We start from the raw sequence: 20308 nt of genomic DNA, 5'->3' as shown, positions 1-20308 counted from the left end.
ATTTGGTATCACTGCACACCTCTGAGTAATGTCCTTCATTTCATTTTCCACAGACATCTCGAAGGTATTAGTGTTTGAGTAGATGTTGTTATTAAACTAAATGAGATCTACCCAATACAATGTGAGTCATAACTCAGGACAGATCTGTGTGATACACTGCACGTTTTCAGCTGCTTATCCACACCACATGCAGGAGATATTCCCATCTGTGTCAGCAGGAGCCTGTGTGCATTGATTCACACAGGGATTATTTAATTACCCAAATCACTTTAAAGCAGTCACTTTCTCCACTCATTTTCTTGCTATAAAACTACCCATTATCTTGACACCTAGTGGCCTGGGGTGTCAGATTCTGTATTGACCAACTCTAAACATGGCAATCCTCATTTTTACCACACAGCTGCAGGGTCTTAGGTCCTGGGTGAGTGTGTGAAACTGTCCACAGGTGTGTGTGAGTGACTGGGTGAGTGTGTGAAACTGTCCACAGGTGTGTGTGTGTGAGTGACTGGGTGAGTGTGTGAAAATGTCCACAGGTATGTGTGAGTGACTGGGTGAGTGTGTGAAACTGTCCACAGGTGTGTGTGTGTGAGTGACTGGGTGAGTGTGTGAAACTGTCCACAGATGTGAGTGTGTGAGTAACACCTCCCCCCCCCCACAGTAGGTGACTGAGTGAATGTGTCAAACTGACCACAGGTGTGAACGTGTTTGTGTGTGTGATGCCCTGTGATGGACTTACGTTTTGTGCCCAGTGAGGGATTCTGGGTAGGCTCCAGACCCACAGAGACCCAGATCAGGATGAATGCATGAATGAAAATGGTAGAATATGTGAAATTACATATTCCTTGTGCTTTTGAAAATAGTACACACATCACCAAATTAATTAAAATGATTTCAAAGGAAGAGTGTGTGTGTGCGTGCTACACTGAAACTACGTGATCACCACAGTACAGAGGGAATAAACACTCAGTCATTAAAGGTCTGAGTGATGGGAAGTTTAACAAACACACACTCCCTCTGCTGCACGTACTCTCCGAGCGTCACGAGGCGAGCCATGCTCACGCTTTGATAAACCTGATACAACTGGCCGACGTCCCACTCCAGGATGAACCGATTCTTATGAGTCATTTACTTTATGAATTGAATCACTGCTGTATCAACCATTGTAGAATCAATGCATTGTTTACGTTTGTAAACTCTCTCTCTCTCTCTCTTAATCTGTCTCTCTGTGTATTCCATCTGGCTTCGGTCCTGCATGGGGTTCCCTCTGGGTGTTTCTTTCCTCTCTCAGGCCATGCACACATGTTGGTAGATGGAGTGACTCTTTGAAACTGTTAGTGGCTGGGTGAATTTGTGAATGACTTGGTGAGTGTGGTAAATTATGAATGAATGTATGGATAAATTCCTCTCAGGGGAGTATTCTTCAAAACAGAATGTCTCATTTAGCCAGCTAACATAATCTCAAATTTAAGGACTGTCCAATAGGAATCTTCAGCTCTGTTCCTATTGGACAGACCTGGCTTTGGGCATAAGTTAGCTGGCTAAACTTAAAATTCCTGTTTGCAGAATACCCCCAGCTCTCCATGCTATGTTCCTCACTGAAAACACACACCAAAGGAGGAGCTTCTGCGGTAGCCGGAAGGTGACCTATGATGTCACATGATACTGTTAAACCAAATATAGACCAGGTGTATGTTCTGACGTGTGTGCGAGCTACTAACAAACATAAGACCTGTCAAAAGTGAAACATTTAACTAGTTCATTTCAAAACAGAGGGCTACTACGGTGTGGTGGAGTTAGATTTGCTGTACATATAGTGTTTACACTACAGTGCTATACCTTTTACCTAAACATTCGTACAGCTATGGTATCATACATCACACAGCTGAAGAACCAATCCCGTTAACGGGTTGGGCGGGGCTTTTAAGCTGCAGGTGAGCGGTGGAGGGATGGGACAGGTGGAGATACATCAAAGCTTTTATTGCATAGTTTTTTTTCTGGAAATACGTTTTAAATCTGTCTCTTTGATGAACAGGATTAGATTAGATTAGATTGAACATTATGTATGTTCACTCTAGAACATACATAATTGATTTAAAGAATCAGTTCATTGAAACGAATCCAACTCCCCTCATTGAATCAATCAGCAACCGCACTCCCTGAGTTTGCTTATGACGTCTGAGGACCAACATCGAGCCCATGCCAGCAATATCTTCCAATCGGAGGCCGAGTTTAGATTCGAGCTGCCGTTTTTTCACAGCTGATTGGACGCGGTAGTAGACAGGGGCGGGGCTACATGAGCAGAGTTTATATATGTAGAGACACTGCAGCTGAGCGTTAGATTTGAGTTGGAGAAGAAAACCGTTGGAAAGCAAGGCTGGTAAAGTAACTCTTGGTTCAACGACGGCTTAAAAGCTGGATTCTCACGGATAACAACATTAAACCGGGTAGGAGTTCTCATTTTTTTTGCAGTGTTAGGTTATCTTTTCGATGATTAGACTTCAAAATGTTTTTTGCTCCTATTGTATTAGTGTAGCATAGAGCCGTTAACTTTAAAGGTGCCGTATGTAATTTTACTTGATTTAATAGAACGAATTAGCGATAACTAAGATATTACACATGTTTTAAAAATAGCTGTTTTACCACTGGCATCAGCATAAGTGCAGTCTGTACCTGAGAAAATCTTTTTTAAAAAACTGCTCTCCAGAAAAACTGCTGGTTGTGTTTGGAATAGAAGGCATGTCCTAGGTCAATAAGCAGTCAGCTCTTTGGCTTATCATCATTTTCAAGAAATTGAAACTAAAGCGCTCCAAACAGTCTCAAAGTCTTGGGTTCAGATAGACCAGGTTTCACACCTCACATACCTAGCTAAGGATCCAGTCCCATCAAGTAACAGGTTATTGGCAGAGGAGTGGCTGAAATAGAGGCATGGACTTGTTGCATGTTCATGGTTTTGCTTTGAATAAAGGCAAAGGTGTAGAGTTATATCTAAACCACATTTAAGGTGTTAGGGATTTTTATTTTGATGAACAGATTTTTTTTTAGGGATTTAATGTGATTTTATATGAGCCTTATATCTTCACCCAGTTCTTTCTTCTCCATTGTAGTTTTATCCATTTTTACTCCGTGCCCTTATTTCTACCCACTTGTTTTGTTTCGTTTAACCTTGTTTTTGTGCACTCACAAAGTCCCTCATATAAGTCCGGTGCTGTGATTGGACTTGAAGTCAGATGAAGAGCAGTGTCAGAACAGCCTGTTTTATCCCATGTTTTCTGACTGTGGATGCACACAAGTTGAGTGGGTGGGTTTGTTCCACAGTGTTTGGGTTGGTGGGCTTTCGATTCACACTTTAATATGATCATGCACAGAAGTGATTTTATTCATAACGTGTACCTTTAAATGCCAATGAGTGTTTGCAGTGTCAAAGAGCATTTACACTAAATCCTGACCTTCTGTGTCTGTGTTGTTCAGTGTAGGAGTGTTGCACTGCCACCTCTGTGACCTTACTCCTGTCTGAGTGAAGCTGCTGTCCTGAAGTTCAATTACCCAGGCGAACACGGACGTAGATCTCAGAACATTTAAAATGGTGCAAAACAAAATCACAGACGTCATGGGATTCCACTGCTCCTGTAAGGTCAGTGACTGAAGGTTTTTCTTTTTCTGTCCTTTACCCTGACTTTAAGCCATAGTCATGGTCAGTACTACCAGGAATTTATAGCTCTTCACAACAGTGCTGAAGTTGGGAGGGTGAATGCAGACTACGCCTCCAACACACGGCAAGCTCCACCACTTCTTTCTGCACTGCTGCTAACACAGTATCTTTGGAGCTTAACATGCCAGGAGGAGATGAACAGATCCCCTGGCTCTCACACAGCATTAAATATTTGGGCAGGGTCTTGGAGAGGGGACAGTTGTTCCTTCTTAGCCTCTCTTCCATAGTTGGCTGAGAAATCACTTGGCATCAAACTCTCCGTTTCCCAGTAATCAAAACATCTTTGTTCATCTTAACTTAATTGTTTGAACAAGGGACGCATGTCCAGGCTGAATGACACCCACCATCTAATCATTTCTGCATCTTCACCTGTTCCAGGGTGAGAACCCTTTTGAGAAGGACAAGTTCACCAAGCGAGAGTCTCATCTGAGGGAGCCACTGTTTGATCTGGATCACCCCCAGAGACCTGGTGAGGTTTAGCAGATGTTGCAGCTTAGGTCTGGGCAATATGACAGTGTGGTATCAGTTTAAAAACTACCTGTCATCCGAATAAACAGTTTCTAATGACATGGGTGACAGTCTGAAAGTAACGACCATTATATAACCTGAATGAAGAAACAGTTGTGATCTTTTTTTCCCCCAAAAGCTTGTCTGTGTGTCACTTGTTTTTAGATACTTTACTGTTGTAAATTTCGAACTGGGTGGACAAGCTTATGGTACTCAATAGCCATTTTCATTTATAACCTGTAAAGGTTTGTTTTAAGGCTCTTGTGGTAGGTGTTGTGTCCATTACAGAAATCCCATTTAAAAAAAATCTTTAAGATTAAGAACAATGATAAACCAAGGGCTCAGAATGTTACATGTGCCACAGCTGTTTTGCCACTTCATTAAAGTATCAATGAGTGCGAGTGACTGGGTGAGTGTGGTGCTCTGTCCAATGATTGTCACCTCTGGACTCACCCTGACCCTGAACAGGATGAAGCAGTTAAAGAAGATGAATGAATGAATAAATTAATTACAATATTCTCTCTTTTATTTTTTTCCCACATGCATTCAGTTTGTATTAATTTTGCCCTGCAGTAAACCTTATCAGAAAATTATGTCTATTACCTTTATCAGATTTGAGCAGAGGTCAGTGTTTAGTCTGGTGTACTTGGAACTTTCTCTTTGTGTGTTTTACAGCTATTTCTGTGGCTCAAATTTTTATTTATTTTCTTCTGTGTTCTGCAGACATGCCATCCAGCAAACCCATCGACATCCCACATGCCAAGAAGAGAAACAAGAAGAAAAAGAGGTGCAGAGCCACGGACAGCTTCACCGGTCGCTTTGAAGGTAACTTCCTCTTCACTGAGGTTGGAGTAATGCTTTGCAAATTTTCATCCTCCAAAGTTTTTACATCACCAGTAATTTCTGGTTATTCGGCTCGTTTTCCACCTACTTTAGTGTGTCAGTTTGGCATACATTACATACTGTAATCTTATTATAAACTGACCAAGATGAATGGTCAGAATATTTACATTTTGTTTGTGTGAGAGGGCAAATACAAGGCTAAATGCAGTAAAACAGACGCAACAAGTGAGGAGCAAAAAAAGCATAGAGTAAAAACAGAAGAAAGAGAACCGAGTGAAAACGGCTAAAAACCAGAGCTTCTGCTCCTTACTGCTGTGCACCCTGGTTGGTTTGAACAGCAAGCGGCACATTTAAAGGAACAGGCACTGAAAGCGGGCATTCTGAACAGGGATGTTTAGACAGGGGGACAAAGCTGCTGTGGGTTTTGACCAAAGCATGTCACAGATGTTGCATTAAGAACCAGAAATTTGTTCCAAGCGAGGGAGAGTGTCCTGTTTTTATGGACAGTACAGGGATGTAAACCCTAAAGTTTTACAGCATTTGCAAATCACATCTTATTGTTTTTAAAGTGAGAAATTACTTTCCTTGGTATGATGTCTTATTTCTGATTGACAGGCCCTATATTAACCGTTTCCCTCATATGTTTGCAGATGTTTACAGACTGCAGGACGAGGTTCTTGGAGAAGGCGCCTACGCAGTTGTGCGGACATGCATCAATCTGATCACCAACAAAGAATATGCAGTGAAGGTGAGTTGTTTTTCACAATAAATGTCAGCGTCCTCTGTTATGTTCTCAGAGGTGCTCTGTTTGACATGACCTGTCTTTGAGAACATACAGGGACTCATCATCTATGGCAGGATCTAACCTTGTAGGTCCATTTTTGTGTTTTATAAATTCGACATTTGGAATAGTGCCTTGTATACTGTCTTAAAATTCAATGTGCAGAAATGCTCAGATTGATTGACAAATTGTGTATAACCATTAAATTAATTTAAGCTTGGACCTTTGTTGTAAATTGGTCTAAGCAGTTGTTTGTAGGGAGCTGACCTGGTGGGTACTTTTGGTTTAAATTAATTGCCTGTATGAGATCCATTCTGGCTCAATAAACAGCCCTGGCTGAAGCTTGTTGCATAATTACGTGGAGGCAGTTGGTGTAGTGAAGTGTTGTTTATCTGCAGGAGCTTTTTTGTGGTTTTTAGGCTTTTTTCACATGCATCCAGATCTTTTTGAAAACCTTTGTGTATTGGCCTCCAGTTCACATGACACCAGCCTTTTAGATCACTACAATCGGATCTGCTATAACTCCTTCTAGAGAGAGGATGTTTAAAAGCTGCATTTTCAGTGGAGAAAGGAAAAATGCCTTCTGTTTATTTCATTATTAAGAGTATACGTCCAGACTGAGAGCCACTTGGCTATTTGTGACAGCGTGACATCACCAGTCGGTAAACTCCTACAGCACCCCCTCCATGAGGCTCTCCTAAATCCACACGAATCAGCTCTTTTGGCAATGTACTGACTAGATAGTCACAGAACAGAGATTTGTCACACTGGTTGCATCATAATTTTGAAATATCGGTTCATTTTGCGATACAGCACAGAGAAAGTGAGGATGAAAGTGAGAAAGTGTTATTCCTGTAGAGCAGGGAAAATTTTAAATGTCGGAGGCATCACTCCTGTCTGCTGCTATTGAGTGAGTGTTGAGTCGGTTATGTCCTTGTGGACTGACTGTTTGAACTACATTTTCAAGGAAGTCAAGATACGTGTGGCTCGGGCCTTGGTGTAGATTAGCTCAGATGGTTGTTGATCTGTGTGGAGAGGTCAGTTCTCCGTGTTTCCCCTGTTCTGAAACTGCACCATGGTGCCTCTGCTGCTAAAACCTCACTGTGCCTGCTCAGCAGAGAAACTTCCCCTTTCATTTGGGGCAGTTGTTTACAGTTTGACCGTCAGAAAACAGGGATTTACTGTGTCTCTTTTCAATCTGTGGCCTGTTGGGCTTCGAAAACGGGCCGTTAAGAGTGTTAGTATCAGTGTTGTCTACAGGAGCTGGTACTGAATTTAATATCTTTATTTTATAAAATTGTCACATTAATATTATGATATAATAACATATACAATTTATATAATTTTTTTGATGGGCATTTTAATAAAACAATAGTCACATTATCTGTTTTTGTCTGATTATTACAGCTTCAGGGGTGAATGACTGGGCACCCTCTTTGGGGAGTGTTTCTGAATATAATTTTTAGCTTGACTTTAAAACAAAGTCAGTGGCACTGAAAGTATCCTGTAGTTTACCATGTTGAAGTGTTGAAAGCTTTAAAGTTATGTTGTGCAGCACTTGCTGGGACAGTTTGTACAATATGTCCATGTTCAACACAAAGGGAAGCTTAGACAGAAGCTGTGTGCAGGACATTTAACCTTCTGCATTCACTGTGAATGTTATGTAAAATATTATTACCTGAAAACAGCAGGTGCACTGAATTGTATATAAAATCCGGCTGTTGACAGAGTGCCGTCTCTGAGCTTGGATTTTTTTTCAATGCTTTCCTGACAGGTTGAACAATGCTGTGATGTGTGTGTGGATGTGAGCAGTGTTTGGAAATATGCTGAGGAGACCCATCTGGAAAGGCTTCTGGGTTTGGAAAGAGATGAGAGAAAGCTGAATTCTTTTTCACACTTATAGCAACTGGATATTTTTAAAACTTTTTCCAAACTGGGGCCTATACAATGTGAACATTAAGCTGAGGGCATGCTAGGGTTGGTAGTGTTATAATTCACACTAAAATACCCTAGACCAGCTGTTTTCAGACTTTTGCACACATTGTAAAATATTGGCAGCTGTCAGGTAAAGGAAGTGTTATCTTTAGGACTGTATGATTTGTGAAAGATGTATTTAATATTGATGTTTTTTTTTCTGGTCAATATTGTTACTGTCTACTGAGTTTTTCTAGGTTCCTTCCTAGAAAGAAAGAAATGGCCTTAAACATTGCTATTTACATAATTCATTATGTAAATACTCCTTTGTTATTTCAGCTAGATTTGCTCTTGGCCCAGATTTTGTCTATGCCACCCCCAAACTCTTGTGCAATTTTCTGTGTCTGTGACCATGATCTGTCTTGAGTGAAGATATTAATGCGAGAATAAAACAACTCTTCTGCATTTGAATTCACCTGCTGCTGGTTTTCCTGTGGCTCTCGAAATTAATCACTCACTCAATAATAAATAAAAGGATTTTAAAAGAAAACAGGAAAGTGAAGGAAAGGTGTGAAATAAAAATGTGCCCCAATAAAATGAAAGTGTGTGTGTTAAAGGCGCACACTGCTGGCTGAAAGGCCTGATGTTTTTGTGATAACATGCTGACTCTGAGGGGTTGTTATGGAGGGCTGGTGGCAGTGTCTGTGTGTTAATCCCCTCCTCACATCTCTGGGCTGGTCACTATTCTCTCTCTCGCTCGCTTGCTGAATTCACTAATTAGAAATGGTGTCATCAAACATTTGTTAGTGTATGAAGAGCAAGCCTGGATGGTTGTCTGGGGGCTGGCGGAAAAGCCTTGGCCCTGTTACAGACGGCTGGTGGTCTCCTGCTATTAAGGGTTGTTAGATAATGCAGAGGCTTATAAAATAGCCATTTCTGACCATGAGAAGAGAGGTAGTGTGTTCTGATTCTGAACTGAGGAACTTGGCTGGTTTAAAGTTTTGTGTGTTTCAGATCATTGAGAAAAGGCCGGGACACAGCCGGAGCCGTGTATTTAGAGAAGTGGAGATGCTTTATCAGTGCCAGGGGCACAGGTACGACATGTGATGGACACTCTTCAACCCTGCAAGGTTTTAGGCTTTGTGTGTTGGAAAATCTTGTGTAGCCTAAATAAATTAGTGCTGTAACATTTGTGATACCCATATTTTTCCCTCCTGAAATCCATGTATTGTTTATTTGCACCTCATTAAGCAGCAGTGAAAGTGTCGCATGATGAGACTGAGTTTTTCTTTTCTACAGAAACATCCTGGAGCTGGTCGAATTCTTTGAAGAAGACGAAAAATTCTATTTGGTGTTTGAGAAGCTGAGGGGAGGTTTGTATACGTTGTTTATAGATAATAGAGCTTGAATTTGTGATACCGGGATATGGTTGTAGGTTTTGAACTTTTTGTTTTTAAAAACACAATTTACAATACCAGGTCTTCAGGGTGCAACTTAAAAAAACAATTCCTTTACCTTTTGTTGCACTGCAGTGCAGCCAAAATGATTGTCCATATTTAATCTGTCCATGGCAGAGGAAAGCACACCCTATATGTATATACATTCACACAGCTCATTTTTGGGTAGCCAGACACAAGGCTTTCTTTTTCTGTCCCAATTTGACAGTAAAATTCCTTTGCTCCTGTATTTGAAATGTTTGCATTCATAGTTCATAAAGAAAATCCCACCATCAGGGCACTGCTCATTTTTGGGTTGCCAGACACGAGGCTTTCTTTTGCATCCCAATTTTACATCACAACATCGGGCCGAAATATGATAGTCTTGATAAAGCACAGGCAAAGGGAGATGGTGCAAAAAAGCTGCAGACATTGCTTCTTAACGTGGAGCGCTGTTTTCTTTGTGGCAGGCTCTGTGTTGACTCACATCCACAGAAGACAGCACTTTAGTGAGAAAGAAGCCAGCATTGTGGTGCAAGAAATTGCCAGTGCCCTGGACTTCCTGCATAGCAAAGGTGAGTCTGCCCCTTCCTTTACTGCCAACAAATACCCTTTTCCCAACTCAGTACCTACTTCCTTCTGGTGTGTGGGTTTTTTATTTATTTATTTATACATATATATTTTTTAAAGAAGAGCCAGAGATTCTGTTTCAGTGTGGAGTTGCTTTAGGTTTGTGCTGGTTTTGTAGACCTGAATTAAGCTTTGGTTTGTTTCACTGCTCCTTTTAAAAACAATAGAGTTTAGGTTTAGCCTGTGTCTAGAAAGCCAGTCCTTAAAGGCAAGTGCATCTGTTAAAGATCGTTCTTATGAAGAGAGGGTGGAGGGGAATGGTCTGAAAGGTTTAAAGGAAACATTTCCAAAGTGGAAGTGGCTGAGGAAATGTAGGAAGATGGGGAAACTGGGGTTGGGCCTTTTTCATTTTTTTAATATATATATATATATATATATATATTTAGTGTATTTCAGTAGTTAAAGTAACTTATTTTCTATAGGAATGGCACATCGAGACCTGAAGCCAGAGAACATTCTCTGTGAGCACAGTGACAGGGTGAGTGTGTCTTGGCTCATGAGGACACCTGACCAGATTAATGATGACAAATCCCTCAGAGTACAAACAATGTGCTAAGCTAAGCCATACCTATTTATACAGGTCTGAAGGTTTTATCTGTTAGTTTATAAAGCAGATATGACTGTAAAGTTGGGCAGTATGATTATATTGTATTAATTTTAACATGATAATACTCTTGAATATATCATGAATATTGTAAGTGCTTAAAGAAAATCGACCAATTACATTACAGCCATTTGAGTTTTGTGCAGCACAGTACATGAAATGATATTAAATATTATATATTTGTATATATTTTATGATATTTAGTTATCGTGCTTTGTGAAAATACTTTTTTCAATATGCTGTTTCTGTTATTTCTGACACTGAATATCATTTTATCTGCAGATTTCTCCAGTAAAAATCTGTGATTTTGACCTGGGCAGTGGAATTAAACTCAACAGTGACAGCTCCCCCATCTCCACTCCTGAGCTCCTGACTCCGGTGAGTCCTGCAGAGAGAGCTTGAGTCTTAAAGACAGCAGAAGGACAATGTGTGTTTTAGCCGTTCTTTATCTTTATAAATGGAAATTTATGGACCTGGTTGTGATGTGTGTGGTTTTATAACTGCTCTTTAAGGAAATTCCCTCACTGCCCCATTTCAGTCTTATCTGCCAACAGAGCGAGGTATGAACTCACGTCCTGCCAGGCTTTATCACTGATTTACTGCACTGTTATCCTATGCTCTGTCTTTCCAGAAAAACAAGGATACAAGTTGGATATTTAAACCTGAACGTGATTAATCAGCAACTTTAGTAACCTCATTAGATAAGGATTTTTTTAAGGGCTTCTTTGAAGTGGTGAATGGTATATTTTCAATTTGGAGCTCCTACCAACTCATACACTGAAATAAAACCAACCTGGTGAATAAGGGACATTCAGGTTCACCTCACCCCAACCAAAATCTGAACTACATACGAACAGAAGGAAAATGAGAAATAATGGCATTAAATTGGAACAAGGCAATTATTTTAAAAATCAAGAGACTACAAATTCCACCAGTCTTCCTGATGAAGACCTGTGCATAGACTTGGACTTGATCACCCGATGTTTAAGAAGCAGAAGATCTTAAAGTAGGTTGTGTACTTCCACTCCAAAAAAAACAACTAAAAATCAAGGCATATGACATAAGAAAATGCAGGCTGTATTTACAAAACCACACACTGACTCAGGGGGGATCCTGTTTTAGCATCTTCTGGAAACCATTAAGAATGCCCGCTTTCAGCATCTGTTCTTTAAATCATAATGAGCCGCTTGCTGTTCACCCTGGCTTGAGCACAGAGCAGTGAGGAGCAAGGAGCAGAATCTCTGGTTTTAGCTGTTTTCACTCTGTTCTCCTTCTCCAATCTTGTTTTCTGTTATTACTCAGTGCTTTTATTTCTCTGCACTGTGTTTTGCTGCATTTAAACTTGTCTTTGCGCACACTCATAAACGTGGGTCAAGTGATTGGGCAGACTCAGACGAGGGGGCGGGACAATTCTAAAGTCTCTGCACTTGACATCAGAATGGCTCGTTTTATCCCATGTTTTCTGAATTGAGCAGCACACAAACTAACAAGGTTGTTGTGACCACTAACGCAGTTTATCAGTATTGATGTAGTAAATATCAGTATTTATTTACCGGGACATGTTAGCTCTTTAACTCTTGACAATTAAATATAATTATTTGCAATGTCAGTGTTTTGGAAGGAGTAAAGCTGGTATGTGCAGATGGCAGGGCTACATATGTTGTCTGTAAGCCACCGGGAGCAGAAGGAGGGAGGAGTGCACAGACGTCAGAGATGGTGCAGTCTGGAGCGACTAAAATTCCTCGCGGCTCAGAGGCAGGGGTTATGTAAGAGGCCAGTCACTCAGAAAAGAAATCCAACTGGCTGCTGAGCTTTCAGTCGGGACGCTGCAACGTGCAGTGATTCATTCATTTCCGTTCACTCGCTCTGCTTACTGTAGCACGTCAACAATTAAATGCTCACAGTGCTGATGGTGAATGAAAGCCGTTGACTTATAAGAGATAAGAGCTGACCTTGCATTAGTTGATCTGTATGGTGCTGCTGTTTAGACATGTTCCTTAACTCAGTGAATTTGGCCACTCAGAATCCCCACCTCTACTAACAGGCTATAGTAGACCATGGGGTGAAAAGTCTAAGCTAGGGTTAGTGGTTGGGTAACAGAGTCATTAATCATTCTAGTTTTAATGGCACCACTGGCACTGCCCATTCCAATCCAACTCAAATTAAGTCAGACGCATAACTTTTGTATTTATTTGCCTATTGCAGAGTTGCTAGGATTGGTTGGCACCATAGGGGCTAGGAAATGTGTTGCCAGAAATGCAATAGAGAACACTGCTGGTAGAAAACATTTACACAATATAAATTTGTGCATTCCTTCAAAACTATAAGGCTAAGCAATAAACTGCTTTGTTACATACACATTATTCCTGTTACAGACCCACTGTTATTCCACTGTCGCATGCCCAGTGCCACATTCTGCTAGAGCAAAATGGATGTGATGCTATGATTTGCATTGTGCCACAGTGGGTCAGGCAAATGCCAAGGAGTTTAATGGGGATTTAACAAGTCTGCTGTCCTCGCTCCATTTTGGCAGATACCAAATCTCCTTGAGCTTTTTCTGGAGGAACACTTAGACCATTTAGGAAGGTCGGTGTTATCTTAGATGAGTCTAAAATACATGTGTGGTGTACAGTCTGATTCTGCTGATAAGAAACAAGGCTGTTTTGGTCTGTCTGTCTGTTCACCTCGCAGTGTGTGCTGTGCTCGTCCTCCTGCAGAAAGCTCAACTAATGAAGTTGTGTAATATACAGAAGGCCTGTTTTCCAGGCCACTGCTGAGTTACAGCATCACTGAAAGTGGGTCTGCCTGTGCCCAGTGGCCTGCTGAACCGCTGACCTGCTCTTTCTGCTGCCCCTGGCTGTTTTTCCATTGCTTTTAAGTATTAATGCACTGTTCCGAAAGGATGAATGTGTGCATGGCTGTGTTATGTAACCTCTACAGCCCAGGCTGGGGCTTGTTTATCTCCAGAGAGATAGAGAGAGAGAGGCTCAAATCCTCTTCCTCAGCACTGCAACAGCCTTTTAGCCCAGTTTCCACAGGACACAAACGATAGGCAGCAGATATTTGGATCTGTGGAACAGTGGACAACTTACTTGACTCTGGTCTTTGTTTCTGGTTTTTGCTGGATCAGACACACAGCAGGAGAATGAGTCTGGAGACATGCCCATGTGAACAAGGACTGTCAGAGTGCAGGGCAGTGTAATGCCATATATCTGACAGTGATGATTCAGATCCAATATTCAGTGTATTTTATTTCTCTCGAAACTTTCCTTGATTGCAAGCATAATTCCCTTTTAAGCAGGGATTACTGCAGGTATTGACTGCGTGTGTTTGTGTGTTTCTGCAGTGTGGCTCAGCGGAGTACATGGCTCCTGAGGTTGTGGAGGCATTTAATGAGGAGGCGAGTATCTATGATAAGCGCTGTGACCTGTGGAGTCTCGGGGTGATTCTGTACATCCTCCTGAGTGGATACCCGCCCTTCGTGGGGCACTGTGGCACGGACTGTGGCTGGGACTGGGGTCAGCCCTGTCACGCCTGTCAGGTAAAAACACACACACTCTCTGCTGGAGTTATTGATCAAATGAATATGTAGGGCTGCATGATATGGAGAAATTTAATATCAGGATATACTTTGAAATTGAGACATTTTATATTGCAATATATATCAGTATTAAGCTATTTGCCAGCCCTATGATAATGCATGTATTGTTTTTCTAAGCTTCCACCAAGCATATGTAAACCCTAGGGTTAGCCCTAACATGTAAACAAACAGAAAACTACAGTACAGCTAAGGAGAAAGAACAAATGGCCACAGCTCCCTGTGTAGCTCCAATCTGAAAGGAGTAGTTAGTTATATCATTGTTGCATTTTTCTTTTTCTTTATAGATTTTGAGACATTTCTAAGGCTAAATTTTTTTTAAACATGACGTTACTATAGCCTCTGCTTATGAGCGGCTCATAGGTATGCGGCTGCTGGAGTTAAATATCTAATTTCCTTTCGATGATAGTTGGCTTGCCCAAATATTTGGAGACACCACCAGCTAATTAATGTAACTGATCATTCAGGTACAAGAAGCATGTATAATTCCCACAGTAAAGCACGGCACACTGGTGCAGCTGCACATACCCAAGGTCACCATACCCAGTGTCAAGCACGAGCTAGAGAGGTTTTAAATCCCACCATCACTGGGCTGTGGAACTGTGTTCTCTGTGAAATGTGGCATGGGATGAGCTGGAGTGGATCCAGAATTGAGCACCCAACATCAGCATCTGTCCTCACTAATGCTCTTATGGAGAATGCCATCAAATCCTCACAGCAATGTCCCTTACTGTTTGCTTTCTCTCCTGTGTGTGCAGAACATGCTGTTTGAGAGCATTCAGGAGGGAAAGTACGAGTTTCCAGAGAAAGACTGGCTACACATCTCAGGCGAGGCTAAAGACCTGATCTCCAAGCTGCTTGTGCGGGATGCTAAGAGCCGCCTCAGTGCGGCTCAGGTGCTGCAGCACCCATGGGTGCAGGGGGTACGTCAGCTTCATCTCAGCCCTGTGGCATGGACTAAAACACAAAATTCACCTAGCTTTAGCTTAAAATTGAACAAATTGTACAGTCTAAACTAGTGATGTCCCGATTAAGAGGTACTATATTCTCTGAATATCTCACATTAAGAAATTGCTTGCACCCAAGCTACTGCTTATTTATTTTTTTATAACAGAGTAAACAAGTTGTCTTCACAAACAGCTCGCATAAATTCCACAGCGTGCAGCATTGCAGTAGTAAAAATTTAATTTCAAAAGGAGTAATATCATCCCAATACCACTGTGCTGGAGTAGCTTAATATTCAGTCACAACACATAAAAACTCTAGTTCCACTCAGTCCTGCAGAGTTACTGCTGACTTTTATAAAAACGGCAGATGGCTTATAATTTGAAATGATGGATACAGGAAGTGGAGAAGGGACGATGCCCGAGTCGGATCACATTTACAAAGCGGGATGCATTTTAAACACCAGTGCTGGAGGGACATTGGTCACGCCTGGCTCCAGGAGGCGGAGTGTGAGGTTGCCACTTAAAGGAAGGAGGCTTGGAATTAAGATCGAGCTCAAAGCTCATATAGAGCAGTAAAATGTTGTGCTCGTCCCTGATACCAATATTTGAGATTAGATCGGGACGTCCCTAGTCTAAACCTTTGTCTTCATATTTTACCAGCTGCAGCAGCAAGTGATTAATCCTTTCTTTCTCCTTCCACTAGTGTGCTCCGAACACGGTGACCACATCAATACTGAACCAGAGGTGAGTTCAAGACCCCATATTATAAAAGACAGAGGCTTTTCTTGCTTGAGTTCAGTTTTATTAATCCATAAATAAACTCTGAAGTCATTAGTTCTTCTTGAGGTCTAGCTGCTAATAAAAGAAATGTTCAAAGTTCATAAAATCTAAATAGATTCATAACTACACATTTTGTCCATCAATGTCAGTCTGTCCTTTAGTGGACTGTAAATGAATGAGGATAAATTATTCTCTGCTGTTTTTCACTTTGGATCCTGCCCTCAATCTTGATGAAAATGAATGTAATTGGGACTCTACTGATTTTCGCTCTCTCTCAGACGCAGCAGTGCTGAGGATCTGACGGTGTTTGTGGGTCGTGCGGTGGAGATGAGCAGACGTCTGGCCGAGCAGGATGAGCAGCTGCAGCAGTTCCAGTTTAAGGTTGATGAAGACGATGATGATGTTGATGAAGGTTTCTCCTCTGCTCCTCGACTCCTTCCTGATGTCCTGTGCCTCTCTCCTCTGAGCAGCTCTCGTCTCGCCCAGCGCCGCCACACCAGCCGCCGCAACCTTGGCCCCGTGTGTCCCACCCAGCTCCGGCAGCTCCTCGCTCCCCTTGTGGTGGTGGGAGACTATGCGTGACACACACACACACACACACACACACTGGGGAAAACAAGTGATGCACTGAATGTCCTTGATTTTTAGAGATCTACATCAGCACAAGCTATTACAAAAGTAAAACATATAGTGTGTGTTTTAAATGAGAGCAAAAATATTAACAAATATAATAATAATAAGTAAGAGATATCGATGATATTAATGACAAATAATAACAAAAACCCAAAACTCTGTGCTGCCCTGATCAAATTTGGTTTGGATCTACTCTCCTGGTTTTTGAAAACAATTACTGTCTGTACAGAACACATTGTCCTGCCTGCTTTATTTACAGTTTAAAAGCTTTATAATGAGACCAGGTCTTTTACAGTCTCTAGCATTTTATGGCATTTTTTTTTCCATTTTCTGGATCTCAGCAAAGGTATGATCACCATATCAAAATATGCCGTATGTGGAGGTAGAGGCAGTGTCCCTTTTTATTTCTACATTAACCAACATCCAGAAACATCTTCAAACTTGATGGGACAATGTTATTTTGATATATTTCTAACCAAAATAATTGGGCGCACAAAGATGCATGTCTGTGTCTGTTTGTGAAATGATGTGCACAATTTGAATTATGTACATTTAATGCATCACTTTTTTCCTCTTACTGGACCCTACTGGAAACGTGTGTTTAAAACCATTAATAAACCCAGACTTCAGTGTGGGACAGTCTGGGCACTCTGGAGGTGCTCTGATAGCATTAGCACTTATGCCAAAAACAAAACAAACAAACAAAAAAAAAACAAGCTTCAAACCTCAGATCAATCTGAAATACGTTCTGTGACGAGGGAGCTTCAGATATGAATTGCCTGGGAGTTTTCTTCCTCTGGACTTGAGAAAAGACAAAAAAACAAAACAAAAGCCCAAGAGACTTTGTACCATAGCTGAGAACCCAAAGGACTGAATGCAGTGCTGCTCGCGTAAGGATCCACCAGCACTTGTTCAAATCATCAGGAGTAAAACCCTGCTTTTGCCTTTCTCTTCTTGTATGGACATTGCCACTGTGTTCATGAAACCTCTCATACTTTCCTTGGCTTCCTTACCCTTCATTTAAAGGGACGCTGGCAGACCACCCTGGTAATTAATGCTAGTCTGTTTCATTCACTGCAGAGGCCTGGTGTTTTGTTGTGCAGATTGTTTAGGGGAGATTGCAACTAATTGTACAGTTATGCAGCACAAGGCTCTGATTATTTACATCAATTTAGGGGTTTTAACCCTTCGTTTTCTTTACTTTTCTTAAATCACTGGCTTTCATTGAGACCAGGCAAGAAGCCAGGCCTCTTCAAACCCACCCTGGGTGTTTGGGTATTGTCAGGAGAGTCTGGAGGGCTTTAGTCGTCATTAAACAGAGAGAAACATGTTGCAAACACACTCTGACCGGTTTAGAGAATGTTAAATGTTGAATCCCATGTGTTTTCAGTTACTCCAACTTATCCTTTAGACTCTAGATTAAAGTCAGAGTGCACCTTAGAGTAAAGAGCATCTTACATAGCAGAGAGAGAGAGATGAGTGTGACACTCACTGTCATTTTAAAACTCCTCTTAAAGATGCCTTTTAGGGAAACCCAGCCCAGAGCTCTAGCCCGGACTACTCAAATCTCAAAAAAGCCAGGACCCCAAATACAGACTCCTGTCTTGGTCTTAATGTAGGTCAACACAAGAGTCGCCTAGTAACTCAGTTATAGCCCTCCTACATCTCCTGACTGCGTTTGGGATTAAAAAGTGGGGAAAGGCTTTAATTTTTTACAAACGAGTCCACTTCAGTGCAGATATTCACCAGTCAGCCATTACATTTAAACGAACTTGTGTCCTACACTCCCTGTCCATTCTCTGTTCCACTGACCATTTGAAGAATGGGGAAAGGGGGGGGTAACAAAGTATGCAGAGCAACAGATTGACTACATTGTAAGTGTGGAACTAGTGCTCCTGTGTTGTCAGTGGTGCTGAGAGAATATACCGGAAGTGTAGATTCAAGGTGGTTTTAATGTTATGGCTGACCGAGCCATGTCCTGTTTGTTCTGTTAAGGTTCGGGTTTTGAGCCTGTGGATGTGGAGGAGTGGAAGGGAGTTTTCTTATTTTTCTGTTTTTATCAGAAAGTCTTTGTTCCAGCTGTTGCCCTGCTCATCTGGACGCTTTTTAATGTTTTAATGGGCTCATCTTGTTGGTGATATTGTGAAAGGATCGGGAGCAGAAGAACCACCGCTCCTGCTAGTTGTGAATCCGAACATTCAGCAGACGTTTCCTTTACCGTTGTCTTATAGTAAGACTCTAATTATGCAGCAGTAGGGTCTCCTCACAGTTTGAGGAACCCTTGTTGGTTTTTTTTCTTATCTTGTTTGTTTACTCTTTTTTGATTGAGCAATAGTTCTTCCTCTTGTTCCTGTTTTTTTGTAATTTTTTTTTTAAGAACTGAACCTGTTCATGCTCTCAAACACCTTGGTAGCCATGCTCCCACTTTAGGGACCATTTCTTTTTTTTTTTTTTTTTTGTATCTCCCCTATTTCTCTGTCCAGAACTTGGTCAAACCAATTGTTTTTGGAGTTGTGGAGCCTCCAAAAATAAAGAGCATGAAAAACCTAGCAAGTTGAATTGTGGTGTTTTTTTTTGTTTGTTTTGTTTTTTAAAGGGGACATTTTATGGAAGGGAGGGAGGGGGGGAGAACTGCTCCAGTGCATGTTCACATTACTGTGTTTTATCAGGAGGCCACCAACCCATACACTGTAAAACAAGACCACCCTTTCCAAATCTCTGCACCTGACATCAGAAGTGAAGCAGAATCCGACTTGCCCTGCCCCTTCATCTGAGTCTCTCCAATCACAGCGCTTTTGTGAGAGGGCAAAGATGGGGCATGGGTCTGAAACAAGGCAGCAACTTCAGTGCATTGCTGTGTTGCCCTACAGAGAGAGCAAGAACGGAGAAGAAAAAGAATAGAGTGAAAACGGCTAAACAGCTTCTCACTGCTGTGCGCTCGGATCAGGGTGAACAGCGAGCGGCTCATCATTTAAAAGGACAGGTGCTGAAAGCAGGCGTTCTGAACAGAGCTGTTTAGACACTGACCAAAGCAGGTCAGACATTTCATTAAAAAAAAGTGTTCCACTGTGAAGTGGGGGAATGTGTCCTCCTTAAGACGTTTACACCATATGCAAAGCTGACAACTCACCGAATCCAGAGACATTTGTCTTTAAGGTGACCAAAGGTTTGTATACAGCTGCTTTTCAAACATTTTCTTCTGAATTCTTATCAGACAGAGACCTTCACTGAACTATATTCGTGTTTCTTATCAGTGGAAACACACAAATTATACATAAACAAACCAGCCAGACCTTCACCCCGTGTAACACACACACAGACAGAGATAGGAGTGTAGATAATCAGTAGTCTAAAATTTATTTCCAGCAAGACAAAGAGAAAGCATAATATTTTTGTATATTCTATATTTTTGCTAGATGAAGACAAGCTGCTGAAACTTTGTTTTTGTTTTGTTTTGTAGCTAGTAGAATGTAGAGCACGTACAACCACCTTTAATTTAGAAAATGAACAGAACACTATTTGACATGGTACACTACTCACTCCGTTATCGGTAGTGCTCATTTCACTGGGGCATTTCCAACAATATGGGCATGTAAGGAAACCATCGAAAGGTGTTCAAGAGCCTCTGTAACATGGAGGTAAACATGGTAAGTACACTTACTTCGCCTGTTTTACTTAGTGTTAGTTAACGTTAGCTTGACTTGCTAAACTCGGTGGCTCAGATTATACTCGGCTACGTAGCTGCATTACGGAGGTTTATAGTGTCAGATGAATTCGAGTTCGACTTCGATCACATTTACAGGAATAACGGTACCTCTACATTTGAGTTTAGCTTATTGCTAGGCTATTGTCATGAATAATGTTAGTTATTTAGCTAGTTAGATACTGTCATAACAGTCAGTCATAACGGTGTTTTACCGCGGCGT

General features: G+C 41.4%; 1 protein-coding gene across 3 annotated transcripts; it reads left to right on the top strand.

The window, feature by feature from the left end:
• The first annotated feature begins 2329 nt into the window (after nucleotides 1-2329).
• mknk2a (MAPK interacting serine/threonine kinase 2a) lies at nucleotides 2330-18910 on the top strand. 3 transcript variants are annotated; one of them, XM_066662044.1, is made up of 14 exons: nucleotides 2330-2444; nucleotides 3469-3631; nucleotides 4088-4178; nucleotides 4940-5041; nucleotides 5710-5807; nucleotides 8769-8848; nucleotides 9054-9127; nucleotides 9661-9765; nucleotides 10243-10298; nucleotides 10707-10802; nucleotides 13771-13965; nucleotides 14781-14945; nucleotides 15673-15713; nucleotides 16028-18910. In XM_066662044.1, exons 2-14 carry the CDS (start codon nucleotides 3581-3583, stop codon nucleotides 16329-16331), a joined length of 1458 nt encoding a protein of 485 aa, XP_066518141.1. In that variant the 5' UTR covers nucleotides 2330-2444; nucleotides 3469-3580; the 3' UTR covers nucleotides 16332-18910. The 3 variants fall into 3 exon arrangements, with proteins under 3 accessions (XP_066518141.1, XP_066518149.1, XP_066518157.1); XM_066662052.1 differs by having other exon boundaries at nucleotides 2351-2444; nucleotides 3474-3631; XM_066662060.1 differs by lacking the exons at nucleotides 2330-2444; nucleotides 4088-4178 and having other exon boundaries at nucleotides 3483-3631.
• The last annotated feature ends 1398 nt before the right edge of the window (nucleotides 18911-20308 follow it).

This window comes from Hoplias malabaricus, chromosome 1 (genome assembly GCF_029633855.1).
Source record: "Hoplias malabaricus isolate fHopMal1 chromosome 1, fHopMal1.hap1, whole genome shotgun sequence".
NCBI classification, from domain to species: Eukaryota; Metazoa; Chordata; class Actinopteri; order Characiformes; family Erythrinidae; genus Hoplias; species Hoplias malabaricus.
Note: the sequence above shows the minus strand (reverse complement) of the source record. Positions and strands in the feature narration are given on the sequence as shown.